The 18,211-nt window shown below is 44.7% G+C and overlaps 1 protein-coding gene across 1 annotated transcript in view; it reads left to right on the top strand.

Moving 5' to 3' along the window:
- LOC137322210 (dynein axonemal heavy chain 8-like) overlaps positions 1-18,211 on the top strand; it is a 1,468,904-nt gene that overhangs the window by 124,154 nt on the left and 1,326,539 nt on the right. Inside the window, exon 8 of the mRNA XM_067985326.1 lies at positions 8,331-8,444. Coding sequence (XP_067841427.1) covers positions 8,331-8,444 — 114 coding nt within the window. The remainder of the gene's footprint in view (positions 1-8,330; positions 8,445-18,211) is intronic.

Genomic DNA, 18,211 nt, shown 5'->3' with positions numbered 1-18,211 from the left:
AAGGTGGCATTCTTACTGATGCATTCCTGCCACGCTCCTGCCCACTGTCATTTTAACTGCACAGTTTTTGGATTTGGAACAGGCATCTGCCACAGACAGGCAGGAGCCTCATGAATAGATTAAAATTAGGGTCCTATGACGCAATTAGTAACCCAATGTCGTTTTAACTAAAAATTGCGGAAGTTTTGCTCAGTGCCTAATCAGCCAGTAAAACTTAGCAGGATTGGTCTTTCAGAGCCACTGAATCAGGTTTTAATGGAACAGCAGGTAAGTAGATCATATGTTCTTTTTGCTGTCTAGTTTTCCAGGAGAGTTTCCAGCTTCCTGAATGCTACTTTTGTACTTTTTTACCGTTTCATCCTCAGTAAGCTTTCTGTACTTATCGTGGATTTTATTATTGCTAGTTTTGTTTGGTTGGAGGAGCATCATCAGCAACCGCAGCAGCAGCAGCAACAACAACATAGCTCGCCTCAGCAATCAGCACCATCTGCAACTGGACCTATCAGAAGACAGCTGATGTGGGGGGGGGGCGAGGGGGGCGTGCAGGGGCGTATAGGAGGCCATAACCAGCACATAGGGTGTATAAGCTGAGTCACTTTCTTGATTCTAGCTGAGGAGCAGTGCCTCAGGAGACTGCCCTTATCCACTTAGGCTGTCGCAGACCAAGGCAAATTGTTGCAGACCCCTGCTTCCTCCTGGAACATTACCTGCTGCCTGATTGTCCAGGGGGTCATTGCAGCTCTTAACTTCTTCGCCACTGGCTCCTTCTCATCTCACAACTATGCACACCTTGCTGTCAGGGCACCAGTACACCAGCCAGCAGCATTTGGCTACCATTCTATTAATGTTCAGCTTGTGTCCAATCACAGAAACAGGATCATACAAGTTTCTGCAAGATATCCAGGCAGCTGTCACGTCGCATTTATCCTGTACCAGTCTACCATCCCCCCAATATTCAGTGCTCCCAAAATGGTGGCTGGATGGCAGCTGGGAGGCAAGGGATACTCCCTTCAGATATGACGCATGACAACCCTATGCAACTGCACAGTGAAACAACCAAACACTGAAGTGAAAGAGCCAAACACTGTTCCTCTCTTACCTGATTATTCCAGCAGTCTACTGCTAAAGAATGCAGGCTGAACTGTCTTTTTTTAAGACTGCACAGGAGTTCCCATAGGGCATAAATTGAACATTGTTGCATCTTCTTTACGGGCGTAAAGCTGTCGCCACCAAGACAAATTTAGCAGAGTACCGCCCAGTGCCTGATTTGTGCTGGAAATTGTGGGGGGGAGGATGGGGAAGGGAGGAAAGAACAAAAGGGAAGGTGGAGGGAAGGAGTGATTAAATGACAACCGGATGATGGTGGAAGGTAAGGAGGGTAGTAATGGGACGTAAAGAAGCAAAAGATGGGTCCCCTCCGTTCCCTGGCTCTGTACTTGCTTAAAAACTGTTTAATTTTCAGTTTTTTCCAGTTCTGATGAAGGGTTATAGATCTGAAATGTTAACTCTGTTTCTTTCTCCATACTGACTTGCTGATTATTTCCAGCATTTTCTATTTTTAAAAACTTGACAGTAGGTGCAACCAGATGTGGACACAATTAGCCCATAGATGCTGTTAACATAGGACTTTTAATTGGAAAGATAACAGGACATACGGGGGTAGATTCCCTGATCTTCAAACCACCGAGAAGTTCCATAAATGGAGGTTTATGCTGTTTCGCTGTGGTTTTACGGCTGGAGATCAGGGAACCTCTGGAAATTACTGGTGGCCCTTATTAATTATATAAACTATACTTACAGAAAAAGATAACAGTTGATTTACTAAGATCACATGACAAATGGAACCAACCCACTGCAGTTTTGATCACTGTACTTCTAAAAGGGTATGGATGCATTAGAAAGCTTTCAGGGAATAGTCACCAAGATGAATCCAGGTATTGGGGGAATAAGTTATGAAGAAAGCTTTGAGTGATTAATCTTTTTTTGCTGAAGTAAAGAAAACTGAGAAGAGACATAAAGAACTATAGCACCTTTTATGACCTCAGGACCTCCCAGACTGCTTCACAGCCTAAGAATTACTTTTGAAGTGTAGTCACTGTTGTAATGTAGGGAAATGCGGCAGCCACTTTGGGACAGCAATGGCTTGATAATCTGTTTTTGTGGTGTTGGTTAAGGATTAGTATTGACCAGAACATCAGGAGAACTCCCTGCTCTTCTTCAATTAGTGGCATGGGATCTTTTATGTGCACTTGAGAGGGCAGAAGAGGCCTCAGTTTAATGTCTTACCTGAAAAATGGCACCTCCAAAACTGCAGCAGACTCTCAGTACTAATGTGCTCAAGTCATTTGAGTGGGGCTTAAACCTAAGACCTTCTAACTCAGAAGTGAGAGTGCTACCACTGAGTCAAGGCTGACATCTGAAAATGGAACTCTGGAGTATGACTTCAAACTAAACTCTGAGAGGGCACAGGGTCAGACTAAGGGAAGAAAATTTAGGACCAATATCAGTAAGACCTTTACACAGAGAATGATCAACATGTGGAACTGGGATCAGTTGGGCGATGGCTGGGTGGCAATGGAAGATCTGTAGACTCTGGAGGGGTGAGCTGGATGCTGGAAAGAATGAATGAGAAGACGCACTGTCAGGAAGTGGTGATTAGCTGACCAAGTTTGGGTGTTATAAGCTTGTAGATTGTAGGAGGATGGGTGGACTGAGGGAAGGGAGAAGTCCCAAGCTGTTGAGGGTTGGAGAGAAAACAAGTTAGAACATACGAACTAGGAGCAGGAGTAGGCCATTCGGCCCCACGAGCCTGCTCTGCCATTCAATAAGATCATGGTTGATCTGATTGTGACCTCAGCTCTACTTTCCAGTCTACCTACTATAACCTTTGACTCCCTTGTTAATCAGGAATCTATTCAACTCAGCCTTAAAAATATTCAATGACCCTGCCTCCACCACTGTTTGGGGAAGGGAGTTCCACAGACTCATGACCTTCTGAGAGAAAAAATTTCTCCTCATCTCTGTCTTAAATGGGAGCCCCTTTATTTTTAAACTATGGTCCCTAGTTCTAGTCTCTCCCACAAGGGGAAACATCCTCTCAGCACCTGCCCTTTCAAGTCCTCTCAGGATCTTATATGTTTTAATAAGATCACCTCTCATTCTTAGAAATTCCAAGGCCCAACTTGTCCAACCTTTCCTCATAAGATACCCCCCTCATCCCAGGAATCAGTCGAGTGAACCTTCTTTGAACCGCCTCTAAAGCAATTATGTCCCTTTTTTAAATAAGAAGACCAAAACTGCACACAGTATTTTAGATGTGGTCTCACCAATGCCCTGTACAACTGTAGCAAAACATTTCTACTTTTACATTCCATTCCTCTTGCAATAAACGACAACATTCCATTTGCCTTCCTAATCACTTGCTATACCTGCATACTAACTTTTTGTGATTCATGTACTAGGACACCCAGATCCCTCTGTACCTCAGAGTTCTGCAATCTCTCTCCATTTAAATAATATACTGCTTTTCTATCCCCCCTGCCAAAGCGGACAAGTTCTCATTTTCCCGCATTATACTCCATCTGCCAAATTTTTGCCCACTCACTTAACCTATCTATATCCCTTTGTAAACTCCTAATGTTCTTTTCGCAACTTACTTTCCTACCTACCTTTGTGTCATCAGCAAATTTAGCAACCATACATTCGGTCCCTTCATCCAAGTCATTGATATAGATTGTAAATAGTTGAGGCCCAAGCACTGATCGCAGTTGCACTCCACTTGTTATGTCTTGCCAACCTGAAAATGACCCATTTATGCCTACTCTCTGTTTCCTGATAGCTAACCAATCCTTCATCCAAGCTAATATGTTACCTCCTACACCATGCGCTCTTATTTCGTGTAGTAGCCCTTGATGTGGCACCTTGTCAAAAGCCTTCTGGAATTCCAAGTACATCATATCCACAGGATTCTCTTTATCCACATTGCTTGTTACTTCCTCAAAGAACTCTAATAAATTAGTCAAACACGATTTCCCTTTCACAAAGCCGTGTTGACTCTGCCTGATTGCATTGAGATTTTCGAAGTGCCCTGTTATAACCTCCTTAGTAATAGATTCCAGCATTTTCCCTATGACTGCCCTGTAGTTTCCTGCTTTCTGTCTCTCTTCTTTCTTGAAGAGACGAGTTACATTTGCTATTTTCCAATCTGATGGGACCCTTCCAGAATCTAGGGAATTTTGGAAAATTAATACCAATACATCTACTATCTCTACAGCCACTTCTTTTAAGAACCTAGGACGAAGTCCGTTAGGATCTGGGGACTTGTCAGCTTTTAGTTCTAATATTTTTATCAGAACCCTGTCCCTGTTTTTTTTTATTCGTACATGGGATGTGGGCGTCGCTGGTGAGGCCAGCAATTATTGCCCATCCCCAATTGCCCTTGAGAAGATGGTGGTGAGCCGCCTTCTTGAACTGCTGCAGTCCGTGTGGTGAAGGTTCTCCCACAGTGCTGTTAGGAAGGGAGTTCCAGGATCTTGACCCAGCGACGATGAAGGAACGGCGATATATTTCCAAGTCGGGATGGTGTGTGACTTGGAGGGAAATGTGCAGGTGGTGTTGTTCCTACGCACTTGCTGCCCTTGTCCTTCTAGGTGGTAGAGGCCGCGGGTTTGGGAGGTGCTGTCGAAGAAGCCTTGGCAAGTTGTTGCAGTGCATCCTGTGGATGGTCCACACTGCAGCCACAGTGCGCCGGTGGTGAAGGGAGTGAATGTTTAGGGTGGTTGATGGGGTGCCAATCAAGCGGGCTGCTTTGTCCTGGATGGGGTGTCAAGTTTCTTGAGTGATGTGGAGATGCCGGTGATGGACTGGGGTGGACAAATGTAAGGAGTCTTACAACACCAGGTTATAGTCCAACTCACCTGACGAAGGAGGAAAGCTCCGAAAGCTTGTGATTCCAATAAAGCTGTTGGACTATAACCTGGTGTTGTAAGACTCCTTACAGTTTCTTGAGTGTTGTTGGAGCTGCACTCATCCAGGCAAGTGGAGAGTATTCCATCACACTCCTGACTTGTGCTTTGTAGATGGTGGAAAGGCTTTGAGGAGTCAAGAGGTGAGTCACTCGCCACAGAATACCCAGCCTCTGACCTGCTCTTGTAGCCATAGTATTTATATGGCTGGTCCAGTTAAGTTTCTGGTCAATGGTGACCCCCAGGATGTTGATGGTGGGGGATTTGGCGATGGTAATGCCGTTGAATGTCAAGGGGAGGTGGTTAGACTCTCTCTTGGGCATTGCCTGGCACTTGTCAATGTGGTGATTGTAAATGTTTTTAAGTTCCTCCCTCCCTTTTACCTCTTGATTCACAATTATTTCTGGCATTTATTTGTATCCTCTATAGTGAAGATGGACGCAAAATATCTGTTCAATTCATCCGCCATTCCCTTATTCTCCATTATTAATTCCCCTGACTCACTCTGCAGAGGACCAACGCTCGCTTTACTTACTCTTTTCCTTTTTAAACACCTGTAGAAAGTCTTAAGATCTGTTTTTATATTTCTAGCTAACTTTCTCTCGTACTCTAATTTCTCCCTCCTTATTATTCTTTTAGTCATTCTTTGCTGTTTTTTTATATTCTGTCCAATCTTCTGACCTGCCACTAATCTTCGTGGAATTGTATGTTCTTTCTTTCAATTTGATACTATCTTTAACTTCCTTAGTTAGCCACGGATGGTACTTCCTTCCCCGAGAGCCTTTCTTTCTCACTGGAATGTATCTTTGCTGAGTGTTATGAAATATCTCATTAAATGTCTGCCACTGCATCTCTACTGACCTATCCCTTAACCTAATTTCCCAGTTCACTTTAGCCAGCCCTGTCTTCATGCCTTCATAATTGCACTTATCTAAGTTTAAAACACTAGTCTTAGACTTACTCTTCTCTCCCTTAAACTGAATGCGAAATTCAATCATATTGTGATCACTGCTACCTAGAGGCTCCTTTTCAATGAGGTCATTAATTAATCCTGTCTCATTACACATTACCAGATCTAGAATAACCTGCTCTCTGGTTGGCACGAGAACTAGCTGCTCCAAGAAACTGCCCTGAAAGCACTCTATGAACTCATCTTCCAGGCTACATTTGCCAATCAGATTCTTCCAGTCTATATGTAGATTGAAATCACCCATGATTATCGCTGTTCCTTTCTTATAAGCCCCCATTATTTCTTCCTGTATACCCTGTCCTACAGTGTGGTTACTGTTAGGGGCCTATAAACCACTCCCACAAGTGACTTCTTGCCTTTACTATTTCTTATCTCTACCCAAACTGATTCCACATCTTGGGTCTTTAGAATTAAGGTAATTTCTCTCTATTATACTCATGTCATCCTTAATTAACAGAGCTACCCCTCCACCTTTTCCTAGCTTCCTGTCCTTCTGAAATGTCAAGTACCCTTGAATATTCAGGTTCCAGCCTTTGTCATCTTGCAGCCATGTCTCTGTAATGGCTATCAGATCGTACATATTTCTTTCTATTTGAGCTGTCAATTCATCCATCTTGTTATGAATGCTACGCACATTCAGATGCAAAGCCTTAAGTGCTGTCGTTTTAGTATTTTTGCAACCTCTAGCCTTATCTGCCGGCTCCCTCTTAAGTTTGCATGCTCTGTCACTTCCTGCCACTCTCTGATTATCATTTCCCTTATTGCTACCGTTGCTCTCTTGTCTTGTCTTCTTTCTTCAATTTATTACATCTTCCCTTACTTGATCCCTCACCGCCATTATTTAGTTTAAAGCCCTCTCTACCGCCATAGTTACACGATTCGCCAGAGCACTGGCCCCAGCACGGTTCAGAAGAAGCCCGTCCCAACGGTACAGCTCCCACTTTCCTCAGAACTGTGCCAGTGCCCCAAGAATCGAAACCCATTTCTCCCACACCAATCTTTGAGCCACAAATTTAACTCTCTTATCTTATTTACCCTATCCCAATTTGCTCGTGGCTCAGGTAATAATCAAGAGATTATTACCTTTGAGGTTCTGCTTTTTAATTTAGCCCCTAGCTGCTCAAACTCCCTCGTGTGGGAGAAGGTATGATGAGCCTTGATTTCCATGCAGATGCAGGGAGAAGAATATGGGTGTTGGATAGGGATTTCAAGCTTTTAGGAAAAAGAGAGGAAAGTTCAGAGGAGCACATAGGGTCAACAAAATAGCTTAATGGAAAAAGCAGAGAAAAACGTAGAGCATCTTTCATGGCATAACTCACAGGTAGCCTGGGGTCTGGAGTAGAACTGTGGTTGTTGCTAACCTGCCCTGTCCTTTAAGGCCACTGGTCTAAATCAACCAATCCACGAAGCTGCAGTTGTTTACAGACTGCTGAGATCAGCGGGGTGAATAACTAAAAAATAATCATTTTGTATCTGTGAAGTGTGAGAGGTTCATGAAAGTGAGGATTCAATAAAGTGGAGTGGGGGGGTGGTGGTGGTGGGGCCGGGTTAGAAAGAAAGTTGCCCAGGACATTGGAATAGATTTGTGGGACTTGGGAGTCCATGACAAATGACATTCAAGAACAGATAATTAAGGAACACTCGATGCTCAAATAAGGAGCTGAATTGATCAGATTTATAACAAAAATAGACTGAATCCAGACTGACTCACTATATGATACTGTAGTCTGGTGGCATTATAAATCATTACACTGTTCACCCCTGCTTTCTTGGACCACCCTAAAGTACTTATCCATTCAAGGTATTTGTAAAGTTGCTATGTGGAATAAACCACATACGTTTACTAAACAATATTGTTTGCATCTATGGATGACACTCGTTTTGGCTGATTTGTCCTGATGGCTGGGGCCTCTGTCCCTCCCTGCCAGGGCCTCCTTCTTCCTGTCGAATTTACTACTTAGTTATCCTCCATCCTGTCTGATTTGAGTTGGTCTCCAGTGATGAGTAGAGGATACTATCTGAAGAAGAAAGAGAGATTATTTAAGCAGTAGTTTCTTCTTTGTTTGTCAGTAACATTTCCTTCACACACTTATTTCCCACCCAGGCATCTCCTCGCACTTTGCAAGGAATGCATTAAAAACCAGACAGTAAGTAGCATACTGGTCAAAACAAGCTGCCATTCCAATATTTGCCCAGTGCTTTTTTACTTTATGGGAGTATGGGTGCCAAGTGAGCTGGTTCTGCCTGACACCATTTGATCTTATTGAAAATCATCATTGGGTGTTGTCCTTCACATGATTCTGAGATTACAGAATCATGTGAAGGACAACAGTCTTTAGAAGAACTGTCACTGAAGAATGATGAAGACTATGATCTGTTTTTCCCTTTTTTTGTAGATGTGGCTAGGACTGGATTCTCAAATCACTGATGCAGCTAATGAAGCAAAGGACAATGTGAAGTTTCTGCAGGCATTGGAGAGAGTCTGTCAGCCACTCTATAATTCAGATCCAGTAAGTTACTTTTTAGGAACTTTTGTCATCTACAAAGTTTATATACTACAAAGCTAAGTTTACAGTGATCAGCTGTACGCAGAGCTTCACTGGTGGAGGGTGGGGTTCTTGGCACCTGATTTATGGTGCATTCAGTTTTCAAAGGTGTGATTTTGAGTGCAAGGAGTCTGCAGATTGAGTTTCATAACTTTGGGCAAGGCTCCGGCCTTATGCATATTTAACTCATATAAATTGGGTGTATGACTGTTGAACAAGCCTGGTCTGCTATGGAGTGTTTCTTAATGCAAGGTTGAGTTGAGGTCGAAGATCAGCCATGATCTTATTGAGTGGTGGAGCAGGCTCAAGGGGCTGTATGGCCTACCCCTGCTCCTATTTCTTACGTTCTAATGTTGTTTCAGTTACTGTTGAAGTCTAGTTTTTTTGGCAGTGAACATTTCTCTACTGATGAATTGAATATCTTAAATACTTTTATTTCTCATATTTCAGACTTTTCGTGTAGAAGCCTTCAGTTTGCTAAGGCACACTTTCCTGAAGTATTGTCAAACACTGCTGTGGTACAATTTGCATCTTAAAGGGTTGGGAAATGGGAAACCCTTTGTCCCTTTGGAAGGTGATCTCCTGCCTGATGGCAGGTGCTGACTATACTTCAGGGCTTCCCCATACCTGTCCAGGCATGGAAACAAGACATTAGAATACTGATAGCGCCCAAGGCATCAATGAACATGTTTTCAGCCTCTGTCCTTGGATGCCAAAGAAGAGTCATCAGCCTAGGCTGAAGCAGGTACCCTGGTCTCCTCTCAGTCCTCCTTTCACATTGGTGTGGCTGAGCATAGCAGGTATCCTGGATTGTCTGAGAATAAACAAAACTTGGCAACTCTCTGGGTAGAGGCATTGACATGCATTATGAGGTGACCAGCATCTAGGCATTCAAGGAATAAAATTCTTTCTTGTTGTTGAAGTGGGTGGGGCTTTCAGCATAGGCCCTTATAGCCACCTGAGTAGCATCAATGGCACCCTGCACAGTTGGGAGAAGTTTTTAAAAAAAAATCATTCTTGGAATATGGGCGCCACTGGCAAAGCAGGAATTTATTACCCATTCCTAGTTGCTCTTGCCAAGATGGTGGTGAGCCTGGATTATTGACCCAGCGACAACGAAGGAACTGCAATATATGTCCAAGTCAGGACGGTGTGTGACTTGGAGGGGAATTTAGAGGATATGGTATTCCCATGCACCTGCTGCCTTTGTCCTTTTAGGTGGTGGAGGTCACGGATTCATGAGGTGCTGTCAAATAAGCCTTGGCGAGTTGCTTCAGTGCATACAGTAGATAGTACACGCCGCAGCCTTACTACGCCGATGGTGGAGGGAATGGATATTTAAGTCAGTGGATGGTGTGCCAATCAAGTGGGTTGCTTTGTCCTGGATAGTGTTGAGCTCCTTGAGTGTGGTTGGAGCTGCACCCATTCAGGTAAATGGAGAGTATTCCATCACACTCCTGATTTGTGTCTTGTGGTGGAGAGGTTTTGGGGAGTCAGGAGATGAGCCACTCGCTGCTGAATACCCAACCTCTGACCTGCTTTAGTATCCACGGCATTTATGTGACTGATCCAGTTCAGTTGCTGGTTCACGGTGATCCCAGAATCTTGATGAATCATACAATGATACAACGCAGAAGGGGGCCATTCAGCCCATTGTGCTGCACCGGCTCTTAGCTATCCAATTAGTCCAACTACCCTGCTCTTTCCTCATAGCCCTGCAAATTTTTTCCTTTCAAGTATTTATCCAATTCCTTTTTGAAAATTACTATTGAATCTGCTTTCACCACCCTTTCAGACAGTGCATTCCATCTCACAACAACTCGCTGCGTAAGGATTTTTATCCTCATGTCACCTCTGGTTCTTTTGCCAATCACCTTAAATCTGTGTCCTCTGGTTACCGACCCTTCTGCCACTATTTACTCTATCAAATCATTCATGATTTTGAACACCTCTATCAAATCTCCCCTTAACCTTTTCTGTTCTCAGGAGAACAACCCCAGCTTCTCCAGTCTCGCCACATAACTGAAATTCCTCATCCTTGGTACCATTCTAGTAAATCCCTTCTGCACCCTCTCTAAGGCTTCGGCATCCTTCTTAAAGTGTGGTACAAAGAATTGAACACAATACTCCAGTTGAGGCCTAGCCGGTATTTTATAAAGGTTTAGCATAACTTCCTTGCTTTTGTACTCTATGGGCACAATTTTAAAAGATAAGTGTGGGTACTTTGGGGCGGGGGGACAAAGAAAATCGGCTTTTTGAGGAGTGGGCAGAAATCCCAGCTTCAACACGCCGAAGAACCTGCATGAACCGGAGCCATTTGGGTGTGCGCGTCATTCCCAAACCTGGAAGTCCCGCTGGCAATTAAAGCCGGCGGGATGATATTTAAAGCAGTAATTCAAGTACTTAAAGTACTTGAAATGTACATAAATCTAATTAAGAATGAAGCAAGCGATTTCAATGCTGCCTCAACGTGTTTCCCGTGCTGTGTGATGCACGGCATGGGAAAGTAGTCGGGTTTCAGCCGGCAGCCATTTGCACATTTAAATCCCTGTTTGACAGATGGGGATAAAAAGTCAGTTATTGCAGCAGGGCACTCAGTTCTCTCAGACAAACTTTTGGGTGGGAGATCTTTGTGTTTAGACTGAAAATTCTTGGTTTCCACTCAGAATTGTTCTGTTTACACATATTGACCAACTTTTCGGACTCCCTCAAACTGACACCATCAGGATGGGGGGACGCGATGGCTGCATTCACCAGTACATCCGAGGACAAGGAACATCACCATCATTGCCAGGCAGAGCGTGCAGTTCCACCACTTGTAGCTCTACAACACAGTTCTGCGCCACAGGCAACTGCGCAAGAGCAGAGAGGGGAACAACAGAGGGACCGATGTCGCAGGAGGCACTACCCTCGTCAGAGGATCTACAGACCGAGGCTGAGCTTCCTGGACCTCTCTGAGGAGCAGTGCATACAGTGGTTGAGAGTGAGTCGCCAGTTGGTCGCAGACATCTGCAGCCTCCTTCATGCCGAGCTGCTACAGGCTGGACCTGGCGGCATCTCATTACCCGTCGCTGTTAAAGTGACCATTGACCTCAACTTCTTTGCCTCCGGATCATTCCAGGGTGCCACCGGTGACATCGCTGGGATCTCTCAGTTGTCTGCCCACAAGTGCATAAGGCAGGTCACCGATAGCTTGTTTTGCAGGGCCTCGCAATACGTCAATTTCCCCATGGACGACCTCAGCCAGACGGAGAGGGCAGTGGGATTCCACGCTGTGGCTGGCTTCGCACAGGTACAGCATGCAATCGATTGCACGATATAGCAATCCAACCACCTCCATATGAGCCAGGACTGTTCATCATCAGAAAGGGTTATCACTTCGTCAACGCTCAGCTCATTTGTGACCACCACAAAAGATTTCTTCACGTGTGTGCCCGATTCCCTGGCAGCTGCCATGATTCCTTCATTCCGAGGGAATCCAACATCCCGGACCTCTTCCACGCACTGAACAGCCTTAAGGGCTGACTCCTCAGTGACAAGGGATATCCCCTGCACATGTGGCTGATGACACCTCTGAGGAACCCCATCAGCGAGCCACAGTGTTGATACAATGACAGCCACATCGCCACCAGATTGGTCATTGAACATGCGATAGGACTGCTGAAGATGCGACTTCGGTGCCTGGATCGTTCTGGGGGAGCGCTTCAGTATGCACCAGCGAGAGTGGGTGGCATTATAATAGTGTGTTGTGTCCTGCAAATCATGGCGCAACAGAGAGGGGTACTGATTGATGAGGCCCCATGCCCTCATCCAGCATCCACATCTGCAGTGAACATTCAGGAGGAGGAGGAGGATGAACCCATGGGCAGAGCAGCGAATCACCTGGCTGCTCGTAAGGCCAGGGTGTCACTCATATGTGAACGGTTCTCATGATCACAAAGTGAGAATAGTCCAGTCCTCACACCACCTGGAAAGAGCAGCACCAACATCAGCCACCCCCTGCACAAAACAGTCCTGCAACTACACATACACCCACTGTAAAGTCATCCACAGGGTGGCATCAAGTGTCGTCTTTCATGATGAAGCACATGAAAGGGTGCTATCACAAAAAGGAGTTAAGAATGGGCAAGATGTGGCAGTAGTGGTGAGAATGATAACATTTAATGTGACTTTATCAAAAACCAAATATTTGACCATGAAAGAGGTGCATCAGAGGGTGAGTATCAGACAGAGACATCACATTGAATCAGGATTGGGGTGAGTGGTAGTGTGGGGTCACAAATGGGGAGGTGAGGAAGTGCTCAGGAAATGAAGTTAAGTTGAGGATGAGCCTTAAGTGGGTGTGAGGAGCGATGTGATGGAGTAGTCTTGGCAGTGCAGAATGATGTGAGTGGGGTGGGGGTGGTGGTGATGGTGATGTTCCACACAGAATGCAGGAGAATCATTAAGTGTACTCATTTTTGCCGACCGAGTTTGAAACGCTTCCTGCACTGAACCCAAGTGCGAGATATGTTGCTCCTGCTCATGACCTCCGAGCCAGTCCTCCTTGGTGGCAGAGGCAGGGCGCTTCCTCCTGCTGGCCGGGTAAAATAGGTCTCTCCTCCTCCTCACCCTGGCTAGCAGCACCTGAAGTGAGGCATCGCTGAATCTTGGAGCATCCTTGCCCCTGTGCTGCTCCATTTTGTCTCCTTGCTCTTCACTCCAGAAAAATCCATCGGAGCAATGGCCCTTTGAATCTAGACGCTTCAGCTGACAGTAGGTCATGCAGGTGCGCAGTCCGCCCGCTGCTCAGCTTTCAGATGGCAAACCCAGAAATAAGATTAATGGCCACCAATTAAGTTGCGATCGCCTGGGGAATGGTAGGTTTTTATTATTCACTCCGCTGCTGCCATCTCGCCGTCCTTTTAAAATTGTGCCCTATATCTCTATTTATAAAGCCCAGGATCTCACATGCTTTTTTAACAGCCTTGATAACTTGTCCTGCCACTTTCAGAGATTTGGGTATATGCACCCCTAGGTGTCTCTGTTCCTGCATCCCCTTTAAAATTGTACCATTTATTTTACATTGCTTCCCCTCATTCTTCCTATCAAAATGTATCACTTCACACTTCTCTTCGTTAAATTTGATCTGCCCATTTCACCAATCTGTCTATTTCCTCCTGAAGACTATTATTTTCCCTCTCATTGTTTATTACCAAGTTTCGTGTCATCTGCAAATTTTGAAATTATGCCTTGTACATCCAAGTCCAGGTCATTAATATATATCAAAGAGAGCAGTGGTTCTAATACCGACCCCCGGGGAGCACCACATGTAAACTTCCCTCCAGTTTGAAAAAAATCTCTGCTTTCTGTCCCTTAGCCAATTTCGTGGGGAATTCGGCGATAGTAATGCCATTGATCGTCACGGGGAGGTGGTTATGATCTCTCTTGTTGGAGATGGTCACTGTCTGGCACTTGTCTGGCATGAATGTTACTTGCCCAAACCTGGATGTTGTGCAGGTTTTGCTGCATGTGGCATGGACTGCTTCATTATCTGAGAAATTGCGAATGAAGCTGAACACTGTGCAATCATCAACGAACAGTCCTACTGCTGACATTATGATGGAGGGAAGGTCATTGAAGAAGCAGCTGAAGATAGTTGGGACTAGAACAGTGACCTCTATCACCTAGAAGGACAAGGGCAGCAGGCACATGGGAACAACATCACCTGCACGTTCCCCTCCAAGTCACACATCATCCCGACTTGGAAATATATCGTCGTTCCGTCATCGTCGCTGGGTCAAAATCCTGGAACTCCCTACCTAACAGCACTGTGGGAGAACCTTCTCCACATGGACTGCAGCGGTTCAAGAAGGCAGCTCACCACCACCTTCTCAAGGGCAATTGGAGATGGGCAATAAATGCTGGCCTTGCCAGCGACCCCCACATCCCATGAACGAATTTTTTAAAAAGTGAGAAATTCCTGCAGTGATGTCTTGTTTGAGATGTTTGGCCTCCAATGAACACAGCCACCTTCCTTTGTACCATATATGACTCCAGCCAATGGAGAGTTTCCCCCGTGATCCCCGTTGACGTCAGTTTTACTCGGGCTTCTTGGTGCCACACTCGGTCAAATGCTACTTTGATGTCAAGGGCAGTCACTCTCACCTCACCTCTGGAATACAGCTCTTGTGTCCATGTTGGACCAAGGCTGTAATGAGGTCTGGAGCCGAGTGGTCCTGGCGGAACCCAAACTGAGCATCAGTGAACAGGTTGTTGGTGAGTAAGTGCGTTTGATAGCACTGTTAACGACTTCATTCATCACTTTGCTGATGTTTGGAAATAGGCTGATAGGGCGGTAATTAGCCGGATTGGATTTATCTTGTTTTTTATGGAAATGACATTCTTGGGCAATTTTGCACATTGTCGGGTAGATGCTGTTGGAGGATGGGTGTTCTTACTTATAAGTTACTCCTCAAAACAATAGGGTTCAAAGCATTTACTGTTGATATCCATGGGATATTATGCATACAGTCATAGCTATTTTTGACAATGATTAAACATACACTTAACAGCCACACTTACAGCCACACTTACAGTAATACCTTGTGAGTTCACGAGGAAATTCATAACAAGTTATAGTTCCGAGTTCGGTGTACTTGGTTGACCAGACCTTAAACCAATTCCAAAGTATCTGTTCTAACGCTCACTTTTTAAAACCTTTTTTCCAACCCTACTACATGAGAATTCACATGTTTCTATGTTACCTAATCCCTTTCCTATGTCCCTTTTTAATAACTTTAGTTATAACGAGTTCTTTTTTTTTACAATTCCCCAGCTTGGTTACCCTCCTTAGTTTTCCAGATCTATGAGCCCCAATATTAACAGAGAGGTGAGAAGGGTGCTCTGGTAACTGTTAGTGGCGAAGAACCTGCAAGGCCAGGGCATGGAGGCATCACTGATCTGAACGGCAGGGCCTTATTTAAATAAGTTACTGCAGACTCCCGTCCGACAGCAAGCCAGATTGTCAGCCTGGCTGGCTGGCGGGCGGGGAGCGGAACTTAGCGGCAGTCAGTACGAGGGTGGGGGTGGGGGGCAAGGCTCCAGGCTGTGATCGACACTGGGTATGGGAGCATGAAAGATCAGGGCCGCAATCAGGGCTAGGGAGGCTGAAGGCTTCCTTGTGAGACCTGGGGGGAGCATTCCTGCTCCTACTGGCCCACAAGCTTAAAAAAAGGCAAAGTTGTAAAACTTATCTGGCCTCTTCTGGCCAGTGGCTCCACCCGTCATGTTTCTGCTGCTGGGCAGCAGTCAGGACGGGACTCCCCCTGCGTTGAGGTTAAAAATAAGTTGCGCCATCGATGACCTCATTGGGCAGCGACTTTTGCATGTTGAGTAGGCCCCTGTCTGCTTTTAGCGGGAGATATTATAATAAATAAAGGGAAAGTATTAGAGAAGTTAATAAGGCTAAAGGAGGTCAAAGTGCCAGGCATAGTAAATAATTCTGAGGACCAAAGGAAGCTGCAAGACAATTTTGATAAGATGTTGAAATGGGCAAAAAGGTGGCAGATGGAATTCAATGCCAGTTATGAGGTGGTACATTTGGGTTAAAAAAGTAATAATTATACTTTGAATAGGGAATAGTTGAGTGATGTGGAAGAGCGGAGGGATTTGGGTTCACAAGGCATTAAAATCAGCATGTCAAGTGGATAAGGCCTGAAGGATTTTGGACTTTATAGTATGGATTTTTAACACCAGTTTTAAGGAAACTAAAAGGCTGGGCTAGAAACCCTGGATAGAACACAGAACTGTTAAATGTAACTGTTCAAGAAAGCATGCTGGCAAGGTTGACCAAGTTTGAAAAGCGTATTGTTATTGCTTCAGACTGTTGAAGGCTAACTGAGACGATATACTTTCGCGGAGATAAGGTTAAAGATAAGACAGCTGCCTAGCTGGGTCTTGAAATAAGCCTTAATGCAGAGAAGAGTGAAGTGAAACGTTTTCGTAGGAAGAATGAGGAGAGGCAATATAAACTAAATGCTACAATTTCAAAGTGGGTGCAGGAACAGAGAGAACTAGGGGTGTATGTACACAAATCTTTGAAGGTGGCAGGACAGGTTGTGAAGGCTGTTTAAAAAAGCAAATGGAATCCTGGGCTTTATTAATAGAGGCATAGAATACAAAAGCAAAGAAGTTATGCTAAACCTTAAAAAACACTGGTTAGGCCTCAACTGGAGCATTGTGTTAAATTCTGGGCGCCACACTTTAGGAAGGATGCCAAGGCTTTAGAAAGGGTGCAGAAGAGATTTACCAGAATGGTGCCAGGAATGAGGGACTTCAGTTTTTTTGAGAAGCTGGGGTTGTTCTCAGAACAGAGAAGTTTAAGGGGAGATTTGATAGAGATGTTCAAAATGATGAACTGTTTTGACAGAGTAAATAAGGAGAAACCGTTTCCAGTGACAGAAGGGTTGGTAACCGGAGGACACAGATTTAAGGTGATCGGCAAAAGAACCAGAGGTGACATGAGGAAACGTTTTTTTACGTAGCGCGTTGTAACGATTTGGAATGCACTGCCTGAAAGAGTGGTGGAAGCAAATTCAGTGGTAACTTTCAAAAGGGAATTGGATAAATACTTGAAGGGAAAAAATTTACAGGGCTGTGGGGAAAGTGTTCGGGAATGGGATTAATCGGATAGCTCTTTCAAAGAGCCTGCACAGCAGGATGGGCCGAATGGCCTCCTGCGTTGTACCTACTATGATATGAAGGAAGCCTTGAGAAATTGAGGCTGTCTTTGTTGGAACAGAAGAGAAATAGGGTAGATGTGATAATGTTATTTAGAATTATGAAGGGATAGAAACAGGTGCGTGGAATTTTCATAGGGGGTTCTCCCGATCTACTGTCAGAACCTTGGCAGAAGATTGGCGGAATCTGCTGAGAAACGTTGTAAAGTCATTGTACAAACAGCTTTTTAAGCCACTTTGCCAATCTTTAGGCACAGTAATGGCAGTAGATTGGGAGATGCCTGCTATAGGGAAGGGCTGAGCATTGCATGGCAAACAGGTGTCCAATTTGCAAAATTAGGTCAGATCAAGCATCTGACATTAAATATAACAAATGTACAAATACATTAAATATAACAAATATACAAAAACGTCACAAGTCTTAATATTTGTCAGCCCATCATTTAATTTCAATGCAATGAAGCAGATTTGGGTCGATGCTTCCTCCTGCTGACGCAACTTCTGGCAGAAAATAGCTGATGTCATGGGTGTTCCACATTCTTGTTCCATTGTGTGCGCCTGCATGCCCTGAACTGCCTGAGATCAGGTGCTCCAGATGAGTGAAATCCAGGCTAGTGATTTCGGTCTTGCTGGACCTATGAAATTATTCAACTGGTCAGGCGTAAGTGGTTGTGGTTGTAGAGCTGGGTTAATATTCTAGAGTTTCACTCAATTGCCAGGCCTTATTTTTTGAGGTTTTTCTGTAGTTCGTTGGTTCACTCAGAAAATTGAATGGGTTGAGTACATCGATTACAGGCCAATTTGTACATGGTCTGTGGAGGGAATGGGCTTTATTTACGTTCTTTAACCTCTTACAGTTTCATGATCTTGCGCTATAATGGTGAAGAAATTGCTTTTTTCTCTTTTAGAATCATAGAAAATTTATGGCACAAAAGGAGTCCATTTGGCCCAACATGTCCGCACCGGCTAAAAATGAGCCACCCAGCCTAATCCCTCTTTCCAGCACTTGGT

This window comes from Heptranchias perlo, chromosome 5 (assembly GCF_035084215.1).
Source record: "Heptranchias perlo isolate sHepPer1 chromosome 5, sHepPer1.hap1, whole genome shotgun sequence".
Classification (NCBI taxonomy): Eukaryota; Metazoa; Chordata; class Chondrichthyes; order Hexanchiformes; family Hexanchidae; genus Heptranchias; species Heptranchias perlo.
The sequence above is the reverse complement of the archived record's forward strand: the minus strand, read 5'-3'. Positions and strand labels throughout refer to the sequence as shown.